This window comes from Herpailurus yagouaroundi, unplaced genomic scaffold, assembly GCF_014898765.1.
Source record: "Herpailurus yagouaroundi ecotype Mexico unplaced genomic scaffold, PumYag 139, whole genome shotgun sequence".
NCBI lineage: Eukaryota > Metazoa > Chordata > Mammalia > Carnivora > Felidae > Herpailurus > Herpailurus yagouaroundi.
Window position 1 is genome coordinate 40,587,989 of NW_024412394.1, and position 22,683 is coordinate 40,610,671.

The following is a 22,683-nucleotide window of genomic DNA, read 5'->3' on the forward strand; positions in this document are numbered from 1 at the left end:
TCTGACAAAGAGGAAGGCCTTGGCTTAAAGAGGAAGTGCGGAGTTACTTATTTTAGGATAGTGGAAAAGCGTTTAGTTGAAGCTCAAGGACAATAAGCACTGAGATTCTCGAGCTGGCCGCAGGGCTGAAAGTAGCTCTCCGAACGACCCTTTCTTGCCATCTTCTCCCTAAGCCGGGCAGTGAGGCGCGTGAAGGACACAATCGCGTGGCAGTGCGGCGGAAAGGGGCGGAATGGACCGATTCACAGGGCATCTTTTAGATCGCAAGCAACGTCCCCGTCGCTATTTTCCTCTCATCAGGTAGCTCCGCCCGGAGGTGGTTCGCTCCCCGGCAAACATTTGGCCTGGTTAAACAGGGAAGTGCAAGAAAGCCAGCTCAAAAACACCTCCCAAACGTGCATGGAAATCGAGCACCTCGCTACCGCAGGCGCCCCGCCCAGGGTTAGAGTGTGAGACACTCCCAAGACGCACTCCTCGGATCACTGGGGGCGGGGCATTGCCTACGCACGCGAGCCAATCAGAGAAGACGTTTTCACGTGACGAGAACTGAGCAATAAGCAGACGCGAAGATAGCGGCGGGGAAATTCAAACGTGTTCGCGGAGAGGGATTTGGGTTCCATCTTTTCTTCCCTTCTCCGCTTTCTGGCGGTGAGTTCGTCCTTGGGGGCACACCGAGGAACGGCAGCGGCCCGTGTGTAGGCTGTTTAGCCGCGAGGGTCGGTGAGTGGTGAGGGCGAGGCAGGGAGGACTCAGAGCCTGGTAGGAGACGTGGGGCGCGGCTAAACGAACTGGAGGGGGAGGGGAGGTCTCGCTGCTTCCGCCAATCCAGTGGGTGGTGAGGGAGGTTTTGTTGACCCTGGAAGCCGGAGGTGGGTGTGTGCATCGGGTGTGGCACCTGGGGAGAGTTTGGGGGACAGGAAATCCTCTCCCAAAAGGCACGCCCTCTCGTCTGGTTTTTTAGAAGAGAGCGAGGAGATGGTGGCCCCTTTCTGACAGTTACCTTTCGAACCTGACTTCAAATAGTGGTATCTAGCTGCCTACTTTATCACCCCTTTTCATTGTCAAACTCGAGGTCAGGAGCGGCATTGATATCAGTTACCCTGGGTTACTAGGTATTAACCTTGAGAATCACAAACCTGAGATTGATAGGAAGAACGACTGCAGACACTTTGCACCATCACCACCATGCAGATGAGCAAGTGCTCAGTAGTGTAAGAATACAGTAGATTCTTGGTTTTAGAACGATTGAGATAGCAAAGCATAATTATGCCAGACATGCATAAGAACAAGCCTGCTGATATCCCATTAATCGGTAAAGGGTTATGATGTTGTACATGTTCTGCTTTGGAAGCACTTTCAGTGTGCAGGTTTACTGGCACACAGAGAGTGAATAAAAGAATGGTTATTTTCATTACCAAAAATATTATGTCTATATGTCATTACCAGAATCCAAGCAAGCATTCCCTCACATTAAAAACATAATAATAAGTGAATTTGCAGATGGCCCAGAGAAAATAATTCTGGAAAAAGAGTGAAAGGAAATTGTGGAAGAAAAATGGAAAGTTTGAAAGCAAGGAAGGGTAGCAACGTCTGTGTTGTGCAATGACTTCGTTGAAGTTCTTTTGGGAAGAAAAGGTATATGTGGCCTATTGGAAACCTTGCTGGACAAATTACAAGGATGTGCTGTTGTTTTTATCCACATAGCTTCACAAATACTCTAATTAATCTGTTTAGATGTGTTCGTATAACTAATGCTATAGTCTTCTGGGTAAAAAAAAGGCTAGTTGAGACATCTTTTTTTTCTTTAATGCTAGTGAAAAGGAATGATATGACCAGTTTGCTTTTTTTATGCCTTAGAAATGGAGGCCGAGGATTTAAGTGGCAGAGAATTGACAATTGATTCTATAATGAACAAAGTGAGGGATATTAAAAATAAATTTAAAAATGAAGACCTTACTGATGAGCTAAGCTTGAATAAAGTCTCTGCCGATACTACAGGTGAGTTCCTTTTCTTTGAGTGCCCTCTAATGTAAAGGAATGAAGTGTTAACCTTGTGTATTCACAATTGTAATTTCCTCAGTAATTGTTCTTTACCAGTTAGACTACAGACACTTTATAATTTAACCCTGCTGTTTGGAAACGTTCCCACAATTTTCTGCTTTCTTAAAAATGGAAACAATATAATTTATTACAGTGTGCTCTTAACTCTTCCATTATTGTCAGCCGTTATTTCTGCTGATACACATGCCAGCAGTAGATATGCCATTTTTTTCATTCCTTTTTTTCTGTAAACTGAGAAGATCTCACCAATTGCAATGAAATTGTGTATAAACTTAAAGTCAAACACTCAATTTTTGATAGGGGAGAATCTTCCTATTACTACCCCTTTTCTCCTTTTCTTCCTTGTTCACTCTGTTCCAGCCACAATGGCTTCCTTGCTGTCTCTACTATATACTAGACCAGCTCCTACCCCAATGCCTTTGTTCTTGCTCTCTGCCTTAAACGCCACTCCCCAGATAACTGTCTACCTTTTCCTTTTCCAGGTCTGTTCAAAGGTCCTCTCATTGATGCCTTTCCTCACCCACCTATTTAAAATAGCAACCTGCTGGTGTGGGCATGTGACACCTCTCTTGCTTCTCTGTATTATATTTCTCCATAGCACTAATCATCTTGTATCTAATTTACTCATGAATTTGTTTATTGTCTGTCTCTTCCACTAGAATGTGAGCTCCATGAGGGCATGATTTTTATCTGTTTTGTTAATATCTATAGAGCTTGGAATGCTGTCTGACATGCAATATGTACTTAAATATTTATTGGATGATTAATGAGTAGAATGTGCCCAAAGTTTAATACCCTAGCTTTATGAAAAGTTAGCTTACAAGCCTAACTCTTTCTATATTACACACTGTTGAGGTTGTTTGAAAAGTGACCTTTGGATAAGTTTGTTATATGTATACTGACCATTAAATGAGTGAAGGATTGAAAATAAATGGAAGAACCTGAAGTCTAGTCAAGATGGCAGATCATATTCACTCGAAACAACCTAGAAACTGATCGTTTTGGTGTTAAACAAAATCTTAGGAGAGTATCACCATACTTTATTAAATGTATTTAAATAATGTTAACAAAGCTTGAACACCAAGATGAGTCTTTATTTAAAATCCTTCGGTCATGGGGCGCCTGGGTGCCTCAGTCAGTTAAGCATCAGACTTCAGCTCAGGTCATGATCTTGCGGATTGTGACTTTGAGCCCCACGTTGGGCTCTGTGCTGACAGCTCAGAGCCTGGAGCCTGCTTTGGATTCTGTGTCTCCCTCCTCTGTCTGCCTCTCCCCAGCTTGTGCTCTGTCTCTCTCTCAAAAATAAATAAACATGAAAAAAAAAATTTTTTTTTTAAATATCCTTAGCTCACTTAAACATGTAAATACTTTTTTTTTTTTTTTTTAAGTTTATTTAACACTGTCAGCACAGAACCCAACATGGGGCTTGATCTCATGAACTGTGAGATCATGACCTGAGCTGAAATCAACAGTTGGTGGCTTAACTAACTGAGCCACTGAGTCAGGGGCTCCAAGACTTTTTTTTTTTTAAAGTTCATTTATCTTGAGAAAGAGTGTGCGTGCGTGTGAGCTGGGAAAGAGCAAGGTGAGAGGGAGAATTAGAATCCCAGACAGGCTCCATACTGTCAGTGCAGAGCCCAACTCGGAGCTCGATCCCACAAACAGATTATGACCTGAGCCGAGATCAAGAGTTGGATGCGCAATGGACTGAGCCACCCAGGTGATCTCCAGACTTGTAAATACTTAACATATATGGGTAACTGGGACATAAGACAGTATCATAAGTATCAAAGATGCTTAAAACCATGATTTATAGATGGGAAGAGTATGCATCCACTACACTGCATTGTAAAATATGTTTGTCATCAAGTGAACACTAACAATATAAAGATACAATTTAAGTTCTGAATAGAAGGAGAATGGTACTCAGAGGCATGGGGAATACATTTACAAACACAGTGGTTTTTAGACATCTTGTAGACTAATTTGCTAGGACAACAATGGAAGGGAAGTAAAAAATGGAAAGTGAAATTAATATCAGTCCAAAGTAAATAAAAAAAAATTTTTTTTTAATGTTTATTTTTGAGAGAGAGAGAGCGAGCATGGCAGGGGCGGAGAGAGAGAGGGAGACAAAGAATCTGAAGCAGGCTCCAAGCTCTGAGCTGTCAGCACAGAGTATGATGCAGGGCTCGAACTCACAAAGTATGAGATCATGACCTAAGCCGAAGTTGGACGCTTAACTGACTGAGCCACCCAGGTTCCCCAGTCCAGAATAAATTTAAAATAAAAAAGCAGAGTTAAAGTTATGTTTTAGTAAAACAGAAACTGTAATTTTGTTTATAAAAGCATAGATTTGGCTCTTATTGAAGGTAACCAAAACTTACAGAAAGAATGATAGTTTCTCTGGGAAATCTGTGTTTAATAATATTTAGTAATGACTAAAATATCCTGAACAGGAGACTGACATTAATTCAATTTGTCTTTTTAAAACAATTGACAGTAAAGAAAGTAAGAAAATAAATTACAATCTTTATGGAGAAATATGGGTAACTTGGAGGGAGAAGAAAATAACCATACCAGTTACTTATCTTTTATAAATTGATTTTGTTTAATTGGATTAAAGGTAAGTTTGAAGTCTATGGAGATAATGTTGGATGGATGAAGTTGTAAAGATTATGTTAGGAGGAATAAGGTGATACGTTTAAAAATTTTTAACGAATAAGTCATTGATGAATTTTCTGACAAAGTTGTTATAGGTGATAGTGGGGGAGGTTTAGGTTTCCTCTGGGTAGTTAGGGGGATGAAATAGAATTATGCTGCTACAAGACAAAATTTTTTTAGACTACATAGGGTTTTTTTTTTTTTTTTAATGTTTATTATTTTGAGAGAGAGAGAACACATGCAAGTTGGGGAAGGGTAGAGAGAGAGGGAGAGAGAATTCCAAGCACGCCCTGCTCTATGATGAGGGCTCTGTCTCACAAACCTGTGAGATCATGACCTGAGCTGAAATCAACAGACGCTTAACTGACTGAGCCACCCAGGTGCCCTTACATATGGTTTTTTAAAAGCTATAAAAAACTAGCTTATTTCCAAAGTTTTTCTTTCCTTCAGAATATGTAACTTTTGGAGTAAAATAAACTCTTACGAAGACATATATGCAGGAAATATGTTGCTTACATTTATATGAATTGTTAAGGTTTTTAAAATAATTTAAGGAGTTTATGTATATTTATATTAAGAATATAAATTACTAACTTTAATTTGAAGAAAAAGTACAATTTGGCATTTCTTGTGGCATATTTTCTTCCTCTAATTCAGATAACTCGGGAACTGTCAACCAAATTATGATGATGGCAAACAACCCGGAGGACTGGTTGAATTTGTTGCTCAAACTAGAGAAAAACAGTGTCCCTCTGAATGATGCTCTTTTAAATAAATTAATTGGTCGTTACAGTCAAGCAATTGAAGCACTTCCTCCAGATAAATATGGCCAAAACGAGAGTTTTGCTCAAATTCAAGTGAGATTTGCTGAATTAAAAGCGTAAGTATTCACTTTTGAATTATGTTTAACTAACTACATCACATAGTACACAACTACATTATAAAAGACAACTACATTATAAAAGACATGTTGTTAGTATTAATTGTAAGAAAATTAGTATTTTTTAACCAAATCCTTCTGTTTATAATTAACAAATGAATATTGTAAACTCTGTTTACTATGTATTTCCACAACAGTTATGTGTTCTGGACTCTGCCTAGAAAGATGTTAAAAATTAACTTATTAGTATTTAATTTTACACAGAAAAAAACCAGAATCCCATGTCCTTTGGAAAATTGAATAAGGAGTTATCAAACTTAGGTAGCTGTGCCCTTTTTTCTAAAATTTGACTCTGAAATCTTTTTTACAGTATTCAAGAGCCAGATGACGCACGGGACTACTTTCAGATGGCCAGAGCAAACTGCAAGAAATTTGCTTTTGTGCATATATCTTTTGCACAATTTGAATTATCACAAGGTAATTTGAAAATGTCAAGTCCAAATTTGAAAAATGTTAACTTCGCGCTGTAACTCACATTCTAATATTAAGTCATACATATGAAGTAAAAATTTGAGGCTAAAGGCATGAAAATTGATCAGGTGAGAGTATGGGGGAAGAATGCCACCAAAGTGTAAATGTAGAGAATGTTTGTTATACTAGCTTTTCTACTTGTAATATAATCCAGAGATGTAAGTGAACTTCGTGTTTGTGCCGTTAATTAGATTCAGGAAGTGTCTAAAGGAAAGTGGCTTTTTCATTGAGTATTTGTGCGAGAGAAGCATATAAGATACTTAAGTTAGTGCTTAGATAAGCTTTCCTTATACTATGGTTTCATAGTACTAAAATATATACACCAAAATAAAATTGTAGCATTAATTGGTAGTTCTTCTTTTTAATTAAAAAAAAAAAAAAAAAAAGGAAACTGCTGTGGAAGCTTTTATTTCTTGTTCTTTTGATTCTTCATAGTCTTGAGTTTTTGGATAGAACTATGGCAATGTCTTCCTCACATTTTTAGCCTGCCCATTCCTTAGTCTTTTCTTTTTCTAATTTTCTGGGGCTTTTGGATCCATGAGGGTTTCATTCTGCCCTCTGGCCACATGTTACTGTTTCCCTCTGTCTTGTTTCTGCTCCAACCCTAATCCCATTTGTTACCTGTGATGCACACATTATCGCTAGTGGTTTGGTTCAGTCAGAGTTTCCATCACGGTGCCCAAAGCAGGGCTCAGTCACTGGCATGTATTTCCCAGGATTGAGGTGAGAGAAGAGCACTGTAACAGCTCAGGAAGTGGTTTGAGAACCGTTAACTTTTACATGTTTACATGATTTCTGAGTCCTAGTTATCTGAATCACCTCTAATCTATCCTGTGCACTGTCAGGTGACTTTTAAAAAAACCATTCCTTTTCTGCCTAGGAACATTGATTCCTCCTTGCTTGTTCAAGGAAGTTTGGCAAGGCCTTTAGTACCCTCTCTCTTTTCGCCTTTCTCTTAAAGCATTTGTTGAAGTATTGTGGCCTATCAATAGCAACTACAAGTTTTGTATCTTTAGAACACACAAATATTGAAAACCTCAAATTTTGTTATCTGTAAAAAAATAAATTTTATCACTCAAGGTCAAAATTGCAGTTATTTTGGACAAGATTATGAATGGGTTTTTAGGAAGTATGCACATCTCTGAAATTCTATGTGCAGTTTGGTGTGTATGATTAGAGGACATTTGGTATTTTTTTATCAGACTCTCACAGGGGTCTGTTACTTTATTAAGCTCCCTAATTACTAGTTTTTATCTAAGCCTACCTTCTTTTGCTGCCCTAAAATGCTTAAATTGTGAAATACCACTACTCTGAATAAACGTATACTTAGCCACTATCAGATATGTTTAAATTCTTAAAATTTGTAAACTGTCAGAAGATAGAGATTTCCTAATCATTTTTAAATCCTAAGTGCCCAAGTGTGTAGCATAGCTGAGTTGCTCCCAGAAATGCTGATAACACATTCCATTGATACATGATGTATACATTTGACATTTTAAATCAAATTCTAGACAAAATATATTGAGTAAGTTGGCAATTGAAAGAAAATTTGGTGGTTTATCTGTAGTCAGAAAAATAATTATGGTGGTGTCAGTTATTTTACATTTGAGGGCGGTATAGCTAAGTCTGATAGCTAAACACTAATCTTTTTTTTTTATTTATTTATTGATTTATTGATTGATTTATTGATTTATTTTAATGTTTGTTTGTTTTTGAAGGAGAGAGAGATAGTGTGGTGGGGGGGAGACAGAGAGAGAGGGAGACACAATCTGAAGCAGGCTCCAGGCTCTGAGCTGTCAGCACAAAGCCTGTCATGGGGCTCGAACCCACAAACTGCGAGATTATGACCTGAGCTGAAGTCGGACGCTCAACCGACTGAGCCACCGAGGCGTCCCTATTACTATTTTTTAAAATATGAATCTTTTGATGGAGGATTCCCTTTAGCAAAATATGTCATCCTTAATAACTAAATGTTGTTATGAATGATTATTATACTGCATTGTAACAGATTGATGCTCTTGGGACTGTAGTAACATCTAGAGCTTAGTTTTCCTTTTACTACATCCCCTAAGTTTCTGTTTTATTTAGTTTTTGCTGCCCCCCACTTTATATTGCTTTGTTATATTTCTTTTCTGAAAATGGGCAGTGTTGCTAAAATGAATGCATAATTATGTTTACTACTTATTATATAAGTAAGCTATTTGACAAGAATTCTTACCAGAAGAGAGAAATTGCTTTTATTTGCTTATGAAATAAGGTATGTTAAATTGGAATAAATATTTTTACCTAAGCCTTTTAAATTTTTTCCCTAGGTCCTGATGAATAAGTATCTGGGGAATTAAGATTGTTGCATTTAATTTTTTTTTTCAACGTTTATTTATTTTTGCGACAGAGAGAGACAGAGCATGAACGGAGGAGGGGCAGAGAGAGAGGGAGACACAGAATCAGAAACAGGCTCCAGGCTCTGAGCCATCAGCCCAGAGCCTGACGCGGGGCTCGAACTCCCGGACCGCGAGATCGTGACCTGGCTGAAGTCGGACGCTTAACCAACTGCGCCACTCAGGCGCCCCAAGATTGTTGCATTTAAATGACAAAATATTTTTCCTTTGTTAGGTAATTTCAAAAAAAGTAAACAACTTCTTCATAAAGCTGTAGAATGTGGAGCAGTACCACTGGAAATGCTAGAAATTGCCATTCGGAATTTAAACCTTCAAAAAAAGCAGCTGCTTTCAGAGGAGGAAAAGAAGAGTTTATCAGGTAAGGGTATTACTGTGTGCTACTACTTTTCTGTGGTAGATTGTCCAGCAAGAAAGAGTTCAGGATAACATTTTAAAGAAAAATACCATCTGTGTAGAATGATCAAAATCTCAGATTAAATTTCAGATATAAAGGAGGTGTAGGGCTTTTAGAAGTACCAAAATCTTTATTAACCCTGTTGGAATTTTTTTTTTTCTTGCTAATCAAACTCATTAGTAAATTAAAAAATTCAGTCTAAGCAAGAGAATGACTTTTTTTATATGAAATTTATTGTCAAATTGGTTTCCATACAACACCCAGTGCTCATCCCAAAAGGTGCCCTCCTCAATACCCATCACCCACTCTCCCCTCCCTCCCACCCGCCATCAACCCTCAGTTTGTTCCCAGTTTTTAAGAGTCTCTTATGCTTTGGCTCTCTCCCACTCTAACCTCTTTTTTTTTTTTTTTTTTTTTCCTTCCCCTCCCCCATGGGTTTCTGTTAAGTTTCTCAGGATCCACATAAGAGTGAAAACATATGGTATCTGTCTTTCTCTGTATGGCTTATTTCACTTAGCATCACACTCTCCAGTTCTATCCACGTTGCTACAAAGGGCCATATTTCGTTCTTTCTCATTGCCATGTAGTACTGCATTGTGTATATAAACCACAATTTCTTTATCCATAAGAGAATGACTTTTTAGAAATAAGGAATATATCTTTATTCTGGGGAAACAATTATGTAATTTTGAAACTATTACATGTATACTTAGAGAATTATCTTCACAACATCTTCATGTCTGCATATCTTATTTGGGGACAAATGTTTACTATGAATTATCTTTTTTTTTTTTTTTTTTTTTTGAGAGAGATAGAAAGTATAATGGGGGAGGGGCAGGGAGAGAGGGGGACACAGAATCCTAGAATCCAAAGCAGGCTCCAGGCTCTGAGCTATCAGCATAGAGCTTGATGTGGGGCTCGAAATCATGAACCACGAGATTGTGACCTGAGCTGAAGTCAGACTCTTAACTGACTGAGCCACCGAGGTACCCCTGAATTATCTTTTTAAGTATTCATATTTGTGAGGTTACTTTTTGTGTATTTCTTATGTCTTTATAAATTTAATTACAATTTAAATTTTTTTATAGCATCTACAATATTAACTGCTCAAGAATCATTCCCCAATTCACTTGGACATTTACAGAATAGGAACATCAGTTGTGATTCCAGAGGACAGACTACTAAAGCCAAGTTTTTGTATGGGTAATGAAACTGAATCTGTTTTTTAAATGTTCATCATACATTTATGTTATTTATACATCTACATCTGTATTTTAGTGTTAGAGTAATAACATTAGCAGTTAATGGCAATTCCTATGTTAATATTATTCTTTTAAAAATTGGGGTATTTTCTTCCTGTATAGAGAAAACTTGCCCCCTCAAGATGCAGAAATAGGTCATCGAAATCCCTTGAAACAAACAAAGAAAGCTAAACGGGTAAGTTATTTCTAATGTACCTTGATTAAAGTGATAGTGGTGAGGTCTATACTTATTTCCTAATTGGTTACTTAATCTTTCAAAACATTTCTAGTCATGCCCTTTTGGAAGAGTCCCAGTTAACCTTCTAAGTAGCCCGGATTATGGGAAGACAGATGATTCAGTTGTACCAAGTTTTACAAAAAGGTATGTTTGAATTTTAATTTTTTAATTTGTTTTCAATACTTAAAGATTGATGACAGAACGGTCACAAAGTTTTTTATTGCATAATAGTAATTATGATTAAGTATTTTTACTTAGTATTAAAGGTTAGGGACAAAGGAATGAGTGGGGAATGTGACTTTATTTTGCTTTTCACTCATTAAAAATTAAATGGGGCACCTGGCTAGCTCTGTTGGTGGAACATGTGACTCTTGATCTAGGTAGGGGTTGTGAGTTTGAGCCCCATGTGAAGTGTAGAGATTACTTAAAGGTAAAAATCTTAAAAAAAAAAAAAAAAAAAAGAAAGGAATGGTTAACAAATTATGGAACATGGAGGAAAAAATATTAAATCAACATTAAGCTTAAAAGATATATGCAGACGTCTTTGAGGTAAAAACTCCTAGTATCTGGGCATTTCTCGCTTATGGGTAGTTTCTCTGGTAAGAATCCGTTTCTTATGTTTGTGAAAGTCTTCATAGCAGGGGTGGAAGGAGGTCTAGGAACAATTTCTTTGCTAACAAGTTCAAGGAAAAGAATAGCTATCAGTGGGAAAGATGATTAATTCACTCATTTGCTACAGAGCCCAGGGCATCAAGAGGTGGGGCAGAGCAGGTAGAGATGAAATATTGTTCATCACGTCCAATGTGTTCTCCTTTCTTCAACCTGGATATTTATCCCCTTAAAAGAAGTGAGAATCTAGTTTTCCAACTTAGCTAAGGGAATTGTTCTGGTCTGTTCTTAACTCTAACCATTCTTGATAACCTTATTTCTATTAGAAAAAGCCCCTTGGATTCCAGAGAATCATTTTGCAAATAAACTTCAGAAATACAACAGGTTGTTTTTATTATTTATTTATTTATTTATAAAATGTTTGTTTATTCATTTTTGAGAAAGAGAGCGAGCACACGTGTGTGCACAAGCAGGAGAGGGTGAGGGGCAGAGAGAGAGGGAGACAGAAAATCCCAAGCTGGCTCATGCTGTCAGCACAGAGCTCAGTGCAGGGCTCAAACCCACGAGCTGTGAGATCATGACCTGAGCTGAAATCAAGAGTCATTGGATGCTTAACTGACTACGCCACCCAGGCGCCCCTGATTGTTTTTAGTTGGCATCTTTAATTAAAATTCTGTTATACTTAGCACTTGACTAAAGATAGATACTAAGTGTATTTTGGTTGTCCAGAATCTTATGAGATGACTTTTTTCTTGTCTCCATTTTAAATACCTCTCCGAATAATAAAAGGAGACTTTCTCCCATTATAAAAAAATAAAAATAAATCAAAACCAGCCATTTTCTTGGTGCTTGCCATGATACACTGTATGGTTGACACTGTGGAGGCCTACGGAAAGGTTTATACTCTAGTCCTTTTCCTTAAGCTGCTTGCATTTCGAAGTGTGGTTTCACCTACGTACTGCTGTCCCCTTCTTTACTACATTCCTACTTAGCCCCAATTGTTACTTATTACGTTATGAAGTACACAATCACCTACCACTTATCTGTCCTTTTCGTCATTGCCCAGCACCTAACTTCATTAGATTTGTACTACAATCATGTTATTTTTAAAAATAATTTTTCAAGAGATCTTTCCAATTAAAAAGTGTATATATTGTTAAGAAGTCAATTTTAAAATGGAAAAAATAGCACATTAAAAAGATTAATTTCAAATTAAGCATTAAAACTATTTTGGTTTATGGGTAGCAGACAGACCTCTGGATCAGAACGCCAAGATATGATTGTACCTGGATCTAAATCAAGTAGAAATGATTCCAGTGAATTGAGAAATTTAAAGGTATTTTAATTTTTAAATCTTTATATGGAGCAAGGTTTCCTGATCTAGGATCCATGGAGTTTTTCCCGGGGAAGGGGTCCAACAGTGTTCCTGAAGCCCCAAGAGATACAGGACCACTAGTGGGAAGTGGTACAGAAGTCCTAAACTGTTCCTCCAAAGTTGACGAACATGTACATTTCATGTAGAGTAATGATCAATGATCTCCTGGGATAACTTTGACATAATACTTATCATGCTTATATTTAAACAGATTAGTTGGGTTTGGGAATAGCTAGGGGAGTCATTCCCCCCAAATTCTGTTTCTTGGTTGGTGTGTTTAATCATATGTTCTGACAGGACATCTTATATAGCAATGAGAGTAAATTGTGATGTGTCTTTGTAAATGCAAAGACTGGAAACAGTTTTAGTCTCATACTGTTCTTATTGTACTTGAGTTCAACCCCTGGCCTCACAATGTGGGTCTTTTCAAGTTTATATTTTTTGTAATTCATCTTTTTCATGGTCTATGCTTATTATTTTAACTGATCATAGCTACCTTAGAGAATAGTGCATAGTTGTTTAAAAAGTTTACTTTTTGGATTTTAGAATAACTACTGTTTTAGACTTATGCAAATCTTAATTTTCACTAATGTTATTTTGGGGATAAAATACCATCATAGTCACAAAATAATGAGGCATGTCTTATGTTATATTCGAATTTTCAACCTCTCTTTTTAAGTGATTATATTTTATGAGTTGATTATGTCCATTGAAAGCACATTGGCCAAATTTATGGTTATGGCCAGTTCCACTGTTCTAGTCAATAATTCAAGAAGTTAATCTTTCCTCAGTTTGTGAGTCTATATCTGATTATAGTAGATAATTTTCTTAGCAATCTTTTCACATAGATGAGACTTTAGTCTTTTGAACACTAAGACAAATTAGTACTATTACTGTTTATGAGACTTTATTATTTTTATGTCTTATTCTTTTCATTTGGTCTATTCAAAATATCCATTCCAAGGAACCTCTGATGTCGGATGAGAAGAGTTCTGAACTTATTACAGATTCAGTAACCTTGAAGAATAAAACTGAATCAAGTCTTGTATCAAAATTAGAAGGTAAGAGAGACAAAATAGGCTTTTATTAATTAAGAATAGCACTCTGGTGCTTGTGAAAGTTGACCAGCCATCTACAAATTACAATGTAAGACTATATGTCCCTTTATCTTGTATGTCAATTGAATTATATAGAGTCTATGAAAAGTGTTGAATTCTGTAGCAGTGGAAGTTTATTTGGCTAAAAGCTGTGTAAAAGCAAGAGTGGAGGGAAAGTACATTGGGGCTGAGCTAGGTTTTTCAGTTGGCTTGACAAATACTTTTCTGGAAAAAAACACAAGCTGTATCTTTATGATAATTCTCTTTTTTATTGGACATTTGATTTTCTACTATATGAGTAGTATGATATGTTCTAAGGGGATATAAATGAATGAAACAGTCCCAAGGAGATTGCCATCCAGTGTGGGAGACAGACTGATAAATATAATGCTATGTAGAATTTTAGAGGGTATATTGAGAAGCACATAAATAAAATGCTGTGAGAATTCAGAAGAAGGAGAAATGTGAGGAACTATTTGGTTTAGGATAAGAACATGTTTTATGGAGAAGAAAGGTGAAGAACTATTTGGGTTTAAATAGGAAGAAATGGCAGTGATAGAGTATTTCAAATGGAGGAAATAATGAAAACAAAAGAATAAAATATTTTAGGAACAAAAGATAGTCTATGCAGAAAACTATAACAGGTCATACAGAAGTAGAAGGTAAAACTAGGTAAACTGAACTCCACACTTACATTTTTTTTTTTGTAGATATCAGAGTACCATTAGAGATTTTTGAACAAGATCATGAATTGGATGATCCTTGTCCAAACAAAGTTTACCAGATTGACTAATGTTTTTCTTTAATTGGACTGAAGAGGAAAACTGGGACATACTAGGCTTGTTGAGACTCTTTGGTTTCCAGACTGGAACTTCCCTGGTGTTAGCCCTGAAAAGTTCTATATATAGCAGAATGACTGTCAGTTTCCAGCAAACTGAGACTGTTATTCACCCTAGAATGGTCTATTTGCCATTATTTTGATTTGGAATAGATTCCATTTCCTAGTATTTGAAGGATATTTTCATGGCATCTATCATAAACTGGTATTACTGAAAAATCATCTTTACCAAATATGCTTGTTAATAATACTAATCTTATACCTAATTTAATGTTTTTCAGTAAATACTTGTTGAGTACCTATACAGTGCCAGTAATACTTTATTATATAGTAAAACTGCCAATTACAAAATCACCCAAATCATGAGAGTACAGTCTGTTGAAATATCATTTCCATTCATACGCATTTCTTTTGAGTGTATCCAAAGAGTGGGGTTGTAGGGTCACAGAATGTGTGTATGTTCAACTTTGGCAAATAGTGCTAGTTTTCTAGAATGGTGGTCCCTTTGACCAGCAGGGATGTTGCTCTTGCTCCATATTAGTCCCAATTGTTTTATTGTTGGTTTTTAATTTTACACATTTGGATGCTGCTAAGTGATATCTTACTGTGGTTTTAATTTGCGCTTCTCTGATGGCTTATGATGTTGAACATCTTTTTTTATGTTTATTGGCCATTTGGATATTCTCTTGTGAAGTACTTGTTTGAAACTCTTGCCAATTTTTCTATTGGGTTTTCTTTCTTTTTCTCATTGATTTCTAGGAGATATTTATATCATCTAGATACATATCCTTTGTTGGATATGTGTGTTACAAGTAATTTCTCCATTATGTACTGAAGACTTTTTAGGAAAAGAAATTCTTAATTATTATGCATTTTAATTTATCAGTCTTTTCCTTTGTGATATTTCCTATGTCTTTTAACAAATCTATGCCTGCTCCAAGATTGTAATGATATTTCTGCATATTTTAGATGATTTATCATTTTGCCTTTCACATATGGACTTACATTCTAACTGAATTTAATATTTGTGTGTAAGTAAGATGACGTATCAAGATTCTGTTGTTTTTTTCCCTCATGTGGATATCCAGTGGGTCCAGCATCATTTATTGAAAAGACCCTCTTTTCCCGTCAGTGAATTATAATGTTTATTTATTTATTTTTGAGAGAGAGACAGAGAGTGAGCAGGGGAGGGGCAGAGTGAGCTGGAGACAGAATCCTGAGCAGGCTCCACGTTGTCAGCACAGAGCCTGACGTAGGACTCAAAACTCATGAACCATGAGATCATAACCTGATCCAAAAGAGTCTGATGCTTAACTGACTGAGCCACCCAGGCGCCCCTCCCTTAGTGAATTATAAATTAGATATCCTGTGATATCTGGTTTTGGATTCTTCTCTGTTCCATAGATCTTTGTGCCAATACTATCTTATTTACTGCAATCAATTGAAAATCTTCCAACTTCATTCATCTTCAAGGCTGTATCAGCTATTGGGCCTTTTGGGTTTCCATATAAATATTAGAATCTACCAGATTCTTTTTTTAAAATGGGATTTTTTTATTGAGATCCTAATGGGACAGGTTGGCATTTAGCAGATAGGTTTTCTAATCCACTAATCTGGCATATATCCCTTCATTCATTTAAGTAGTATTTAAGATGTTATCAAGAACTATTTTCTGTTAGAGGTTTTTCTTCTCTTTTGCTAGAGTTCTTGCTAGATACCTGGCATTTTCAATGCTGTGATGGTGAATGGAATATTTTTAAACTATTTTTTCATCTTCTACATTGTTGCTGGTATATAAAAATACAACTGGTTTTAGCTATTGATCTTAGATATAGTCAGTGAGTTACTAAATTCACGGAATAATTCTAACATTTTTCTATGAATTCTTTCATAGAAAGAAAATGATTTAACATTTTTTCCTTATCCTTTTAAGCTTCATTTTTTTCTTTGTATTGCATGTAACATCATAATGAATAGAAGAGATGATAGGTGGGCAATCTTATTACTTATTTTAGAGGGAAGCTTTCCATATTTTACCTTTGTATGAAATAATTGCTGTAGATTTTTTATCTACTCTTAATCAAATACCAAAACAGTGAATTTTGCTTTATACCTAGATTATCATTAGATATTTTTTGTGACTGTTGAATCTTGTCAAATGCTTTTTCTGCATTTATTGAGTTGATCATGTATTTTTCTTCTTAGTCCTGTTATTATGGCAAATTAAATTGATTTTCACATGTTAAGCAAACTTCACATTTAAGAATAAACATAACTTAGTCATAATTCATTATCCCTTTTATCTATCCGTTGTACATACTTGTTTAGGATTTTTGCACTATGGTGATAGTGAATATTGATATTCATAGGATAGTAACTATAGTGTTGAGAATTTTTTGTTGGGAGACCATTAAATTTTTTTTTTTTCAACGTTTATTTATTTTTGGGACAGAGAGAGACAGAGCATGAACGGGCGAGGGGCAGAGAGAGAGGGAGACACAGAATCGGAAACAGGCTCCAGGCTCTGAGCCATCAGCCCAGAGCCCGACGCGGGGCTCGGACCGCGAGATCGTGACCTGGCTGAAGTCGGAGGCTTAACCGACTGCGCCACCCAGGCGCCCCTGTTGGGAGACCATTAAAATAAATTACAGGCTAGTTTAATGTAAAATTTTTGTTAAAAAACTAAAGATCTATGGATACCTTGATGGCTCAATCGGTTAAGCATCTGACTTTGGCTCAGGTTGTGATCTTGCGGTCCGTGAGTTTGAGCCCCACGTCGGGCTCTGTGCTGACAGCTCAGAGCCTGGAACCTGCTTCAGATTCTGTGTCTCCCTGTCTCTCAGCCCCTCCTCTGCTCATGCTCTGTCTCTGTCTCTCAAAAATGAATAAACATTAACAAAAAATTAAAATACTAGAGGTCTATGTAAAGTGGTAAATTAGCTTCTCTTTATTAGTAAGACCTTATGATATATATGTGTTTTTGAATTTTTATTTATTTATTTGGTGTTTTCTGGTGAAGACCCAGAAGTATTTAAATTCAGAATGGTCTCTGATAAAGCTCTAGGTAGCAACTTAGGAACATGACTGTGTTATACCTTAGTAAAATGACTTATTAAAAGCCAGTTGTCAGCAGCTGGCTTAATGTTTTTAGTTTCTCTCTTTGTTTTTTGTTTTTGTTTTTTTCCTAAATTTTTTTTTTTTTTAACGTTTATTATTGAGAGACAGAGAGACACAAAGCGTGAGCAGGGGAGGGGTAGAGAGAGGAGGAGACACAGTATCTGAAGCAGGCTCCAGGCTCTGAGCTGTCAGCACAGAGCCTGATATGGGGCTCGAACTCAAAAACTGCTAGATCGTGACCTGAGCCTAAGTCGGTCACCTAACCAACTGAGCAACCAAAGCACCCCTTCTCTCTTTGTACTAATATAGTTTGTAACATGTTTCGTATTTCAGATTTAATTTTATTATCAAATATTCTTTCCTTTTGTTGATAACAACAACAAATGCAATTTCAGAGATTAAGGAACATCAAGAACCAAAGGTTCCAGAGAGTAACCAGAAACAATGGCAGTCTAAGAAAAAGTCAGAATGTATAAACCAGAATCCTGCTGTATCTTCAAATCAGTGGCAGATTCCAGACACAGCCCAAAAAGTTGATACAGAGGTAACTTTCTTTTCCTCTAAAGTGTAACATTGCCATTATTTGTAATGTGATGGTCATGTTAAATTTTTTTCTTTTATTAAATCCTTATGTACCATTTTTAGTGGAATAGTTTACTTAAAGGATGTTTCTTATTATTCACAAAACAATGATCACTACTAGTGACAGATTCAGTAAAAGTATATGTCAAGCTGAAGTTTTTTTTTTATTTTCAGTGGTGCTTTTGGATTTCTGGTAGACTGGTGTAGGGGTCAGCAAACTACAGCCTATCGGTCAAATCTAGTTCTCAGCCTGTCTGTAAAGTATGTTTTACTGGAAGACAACCATCCCCATTTATTACTGTCTAGGGCTGCTTTTGAACTGTAACAGCAGAATTGAGTAGTTGCAACAGAGACTCTGCCTTAAAAAGCCCCATATGTTTACTACCTTGCCCTTTACAGAATACAATATGCTGACCCCTGAACCAGTGCAATGCTGTACCAAAAGATTTGATAATTTCCTATTATTCCATGGATAAAATAGAAAAATATAGACTAGACACTGTATGTGAATTTATAACAGGTTGAATGATCATTCCCAATGGTCAAAGGTCATTTCAGAAGGAATGATCTGGTTGGCTACTAGAGAGTCATACTGTATATAGTCCATGGCTATACTGTCCTCACTACTTTCAGTTATATTCTAACTCAGTGGGTTCTCACATGTTTTTGTGTTGGGATCCTCTTTACACTCTTCATTATCAAGACCACGAAAGAGCTTTGTTTATGTAAGTTATATTTATCTGTATTTACTGTATTAGAAAGTAAAACAGACATTTTAAAAATATTTATTAACTTACTAAAAATAACAATAATAAAATATCACATGTGAATATAGATATTTTATGAAAAATAAGTATTTTTGTGTTTTATTGAGGTGTAATTGACATATAACATCAGTTTCAGGTGTACAATCTAACTCAATATTTGAATTATGAAGTGATCACCATAATAAGTTCAATTAACATCTGTACCCATACAGCTACACAATTTTTTTTCTTATGGTGAAACTTATAAGATTTACTCTCTTAGCAATTTTCAAATATGCATATAGTATTAATAAATATAGCCACCATGCTACACATGCATCCTCATAACTTATTTTGTAACTGGAAATACCTTTGTATGTCTTTATTTAATGTTTATTTGTATTAGAGAGAGAGAGAGAGAGAGAGAGAGAGAGAGAGAGAGAGAGAGAGGGGCACACAGAATCTGAAGCAGGCTCCAGGCTCTGAGCTGTCAGCACAGAGCCTGCCATGGGGCTCAAACTCATGGACCGCCAGATCATGACCTGAGCCAAAGTCAGATGCTTAACAGACTGAGCCACCCTGGTACCCTATCTTTGTATCTTTTGATCCCTTTCACCTGTTTCGTCCACCACCCATCCCCACCGCTGTCAACCATTAATTTGCCCTCTGAATCTATGAAGTCGTTTTTTTGTTTGTTTGTTTGTTTGTTTGTTTGTTTGTTTGTTTGTTTTAATTCATATGTAAGTGATATTATGCAGTATTTGTCTATATCTGGCTTATTTCACTTAATGCCATCAGCGTCCATCCATGTCACAAATGATAAGATTTCCTTCTCTTTTATGGCTAATACTCCACTGTATACTATGTATATATACACACACCATATTTTCTTTATCCGTTCATCCATCAGTGGACACTTAGGTTGTTTCCATGTCATGACTATAGTAAATAATGCTGCAGTGAACATAAGATTGTATCTTTTTGAGTTAGTATTTTCATTTTCTTTGGATAAATACCCAGAAGTGGAACTGTTGGATCATATGATAGTTCTATTTTTAATTTTTTGAGGAACCTTCCTACTGTCTTCTATAGTGGCTGCACTGATTTACATTCCTACCAATATTACACAAGAATTCTCTTTTCTCCACATCCTTGCCAACACTGTTAGTTTTTGTCTTTTTGACAACATTCTAACAGGTATGAGGTTTTTGTCTTTTTGACAAAATTCTAACAGGTATGAGGTGGTATCTCAATGTGGTTTTGATTTGTATTTCCCTGATGATTAGTGATGTTGAACGTCTTTTTCTCTACCTGTCGGTTATCTATATATCTTTGGAAAAATATGTCTATATGTTTAGACATATTTACATATTCTGCCCAATTTTTAATTGGATTGTTTGCTTTTTTGCTATTGGAGGGGTTCATTATATATCTTGGATATTAACCCCTTATCAGATACATGATTTGCATATATTTTCTCCCATTCAGTAGTTTGCCTTTTCATTCTGTTAATGATTTCCTTTGCTGTGCAGAAGCTCTTTAAGTTCAATTATAGCCCCACTTACTTATTTTGCTTTTGTTGCCTTGTTGCCTTTGCTTTTGGTATCACATCCAAAAAAATCCTTGCTAAGACTCCTGTCAGGGAGCCTACTGCCTGTGTTTTCTAGAACTTTTATGGTGTAGGGTCTTACATTCAAGTCTTTAATCCATTTTGATTTAATTTTTGTATATAGTGCAAGAAAGTGGTCCAGTTTCATTCTTCTGCTTGTTGCTGTCCAGTTTTCCCAACACCATTTATTGAAGAGACTTTATCTTATTTAATTAAAGATCTAAGTAATGAAGTAAATAATAAATTTTAGATGGGAAGAATCCTGATAGGTTAAATCATGGATCATATGAAACAGCATCTTTTCTTTTTTCTTTTTGAAACTTGAAAGTCAATAGCAGGGTGAGAGGACTCAAAACCATTTATTTGTCATTAGGGAAATGCAAATCAAAACCACAGTGAGATACCACTGCATACCCACTAAGATGGCTATAATTTAAAAGAGACAATAACAAATGTTGGTGATGAAGTGGATAAATTGGAACCCTCATGTACTACTGGTAAGAATATAAAATGGTGTAGTTACTTGGAAAATGGTATGGCAGTTTCTCAGAAGGCTAAATATAGAGTTATCATATGATCTAGCAATTCTACTTATAAGTATATACTCAAGAAAACTGAAAATCTATATCCACACAAAAACTTGTACTTGCATGTTCATAGCAGCATTATTCATAAATTGCCAAAAGTGGAAATAATCCCAAATATCCAACAGCTGGTGAGTGAATAAACAAAATGTGGTACTCTGATTTCATTATTTCATTTTATTATTCAACAATGAAAGGTAATGAAGTACTAACATGCTACAACATGGATGAACTTTAAAGACATGCTAAGTGAAAGAAATCTATCACAAAAGGCCACATATTATGTGATCCCATTTATAAGAAATGTCCAGAATAGGCAAATCCATATAGAGGCAGAAAGTAGATTAGCGGCTGCCAGAGACTGGGAAGAGTGGAGAACGGAGGGTGACCACTAATGGATATGGAGTTTCTTAGGATGATGAAAAGGTTCTGTAATTAAATAGTGCTGATTGTGTACTCTTGTGAACATACTAAAATCCACTGGATAGCATACTTATGAAAAGAAGAAAAAGGAATTAGGTGGTTTCCTGAAGTCACTGCTTCTCCAGCAGCCCTCTCAAGTAGAGATTGTTTTTATTTCACATCTCACTTACCTTATAGCTAAAAACTCCCTGTAGCTATATCCAGATCATTTCTTCTCTTACAGAGCCCTGACCTTTTGAGGCTCCTTTTTTTTGGATATACCATCCTGTTCCTTGCTCACTGCTATCATCTCTGGACATCCTAGTGACTCCCCATCATTCCTTGAGGATATTAGGCTCTGGATAACTTCCACCTACTTCTGATTAATAATTTCTTCCTCCCTTCTGACCATTTCCTTAATTGCACTTTAGCTACCCATTCCTATATCCCATATACTGTGGTTTTATTGATTAAAGGAAGCTAAGTTTTCAGAAGTACAGAGTACTTATTTAGATTATAGAAGTTCAGTAATGGTTATAGTAGTCCTGATGGCAGAGGATATTAGATCCTGTTGTGTTAAACAATACCATGAGTCTTCCCTCTCCTTGTAATCCTTTTGAAGAAAATATAATAGGCTTCAGAACTTAGAGTGAAAGCTATACTAAAAAGTTATTGGAAGTCTGGAATACATATGTTTACTTATTTTAGCATGTTTGTGTATTACATTATTTTTTCTTTTAGAAATTAAAATGTTTGTAAAGCTATTGAACAGGTGTCTAAAAACTGTAAATCATTATTTATTTTATTTTTTTTTTTAGCAGAAACAAACCGCTTTTGAGCAACCTGCCTTTTCAGTTTCAAAGCAGTCACCACCAATATCAGCACCTAAATGGATTGACCCAAAATCTGTTTGTAAGACACCCAGTAGCAGTGCCTTGGATGATTACATGAGCTGGTAATTACTTTTGGCATTCTAGTTTGGCACAGTGGAAATAACATGGGCTTCGGGGTTAAATAGATCTGAAGTTGAATCCTGCTCTGTTACTTTAAAGAGTTTCCAAATTTATATTATTTTTCTGAGCATCAGTTATTTCACCTGTGAAAGGGGAGGGGAAGGTGGCTACAATACATTTTTAAGGATTGTTTTGAAAGTCTCTGTCCTATTGTAATTTGTACCTACAATCTATAAATACTCTAAATATGTAAAACTTCTTGGTAATTACACATTGCTACATGGATATCTTTGTGTAACTGAGAGAGGTATTTTAAAGGTTAGCATTCTTATACATGATAAAGGGTAGCTACATTTTATAGCAAAG

General features: G+C 36.1%; 1 protein-coding gene across 8 annotated transcripts in view; it reads left to right on the plus strand.

Moving 5' to 3' along the window:
* Positions 1-377: 377 nt before the first annotated feature.
* The window catches only part of TTK (TTK protein kinase), a 43,905-nt gene continuing 21,599 nt past the window's right edge, over positions 378-22,683 (plus strand). Inside the window, exons 1-13 of one of the 8 annotated variants that reach the window (XM_040474018.1) lie at positions 378-648; positions 1,447-1,635; positions 1,858-1,998; positions 5,380-5,602; positions 5,973-6,079; positions 8,747-8,890; positions 10,015-10,129; positions 10,291-10,363; positions 10,458-10,549; positions 12,260-12,350; positions 13,330-13,450; positions 17,837-17,985; positions 22,186-22,319. In XM_040474018.1, coding sequence (XP_040329952.1) covers positions 1,860-1,998; positions 5,380-5,602; positions 5,973-6,079; positions 8,747-8,890; positions 10,015-10,129; positions 10,291-10,363; positions 10,458-10,549; positions 12,260-12,350; positions 13,330-13,450; positions 17,837-17,985; positions 22,186-22,319 — 1,388 coding nt within the window. In that variant the 5' untranslated portion in view covers positions 378-648; positions 1,447-1,635; positions 1,858-1,859. Of the gene's footprint in view, positions 721-1,446; positions 1,636-1,857; positions 1,999-5,379; positions 5,603-5,972; positions 6,080-8,746; positions 8,891-10,014; positions 10,130-10,290; positions 10,364-10,457; positions 10,550-12,259; positions 12,351-13,329; positions 13,451-17,836; positions 17,986-22,182; positions 22,320-22,683 lie in introns of all 8 variants that reach the window. The other 7 variants (XM_040474020.1, XM_040474019.1, XM_040474014.1 and 4 more) reach the window with 7 other exon arrangements.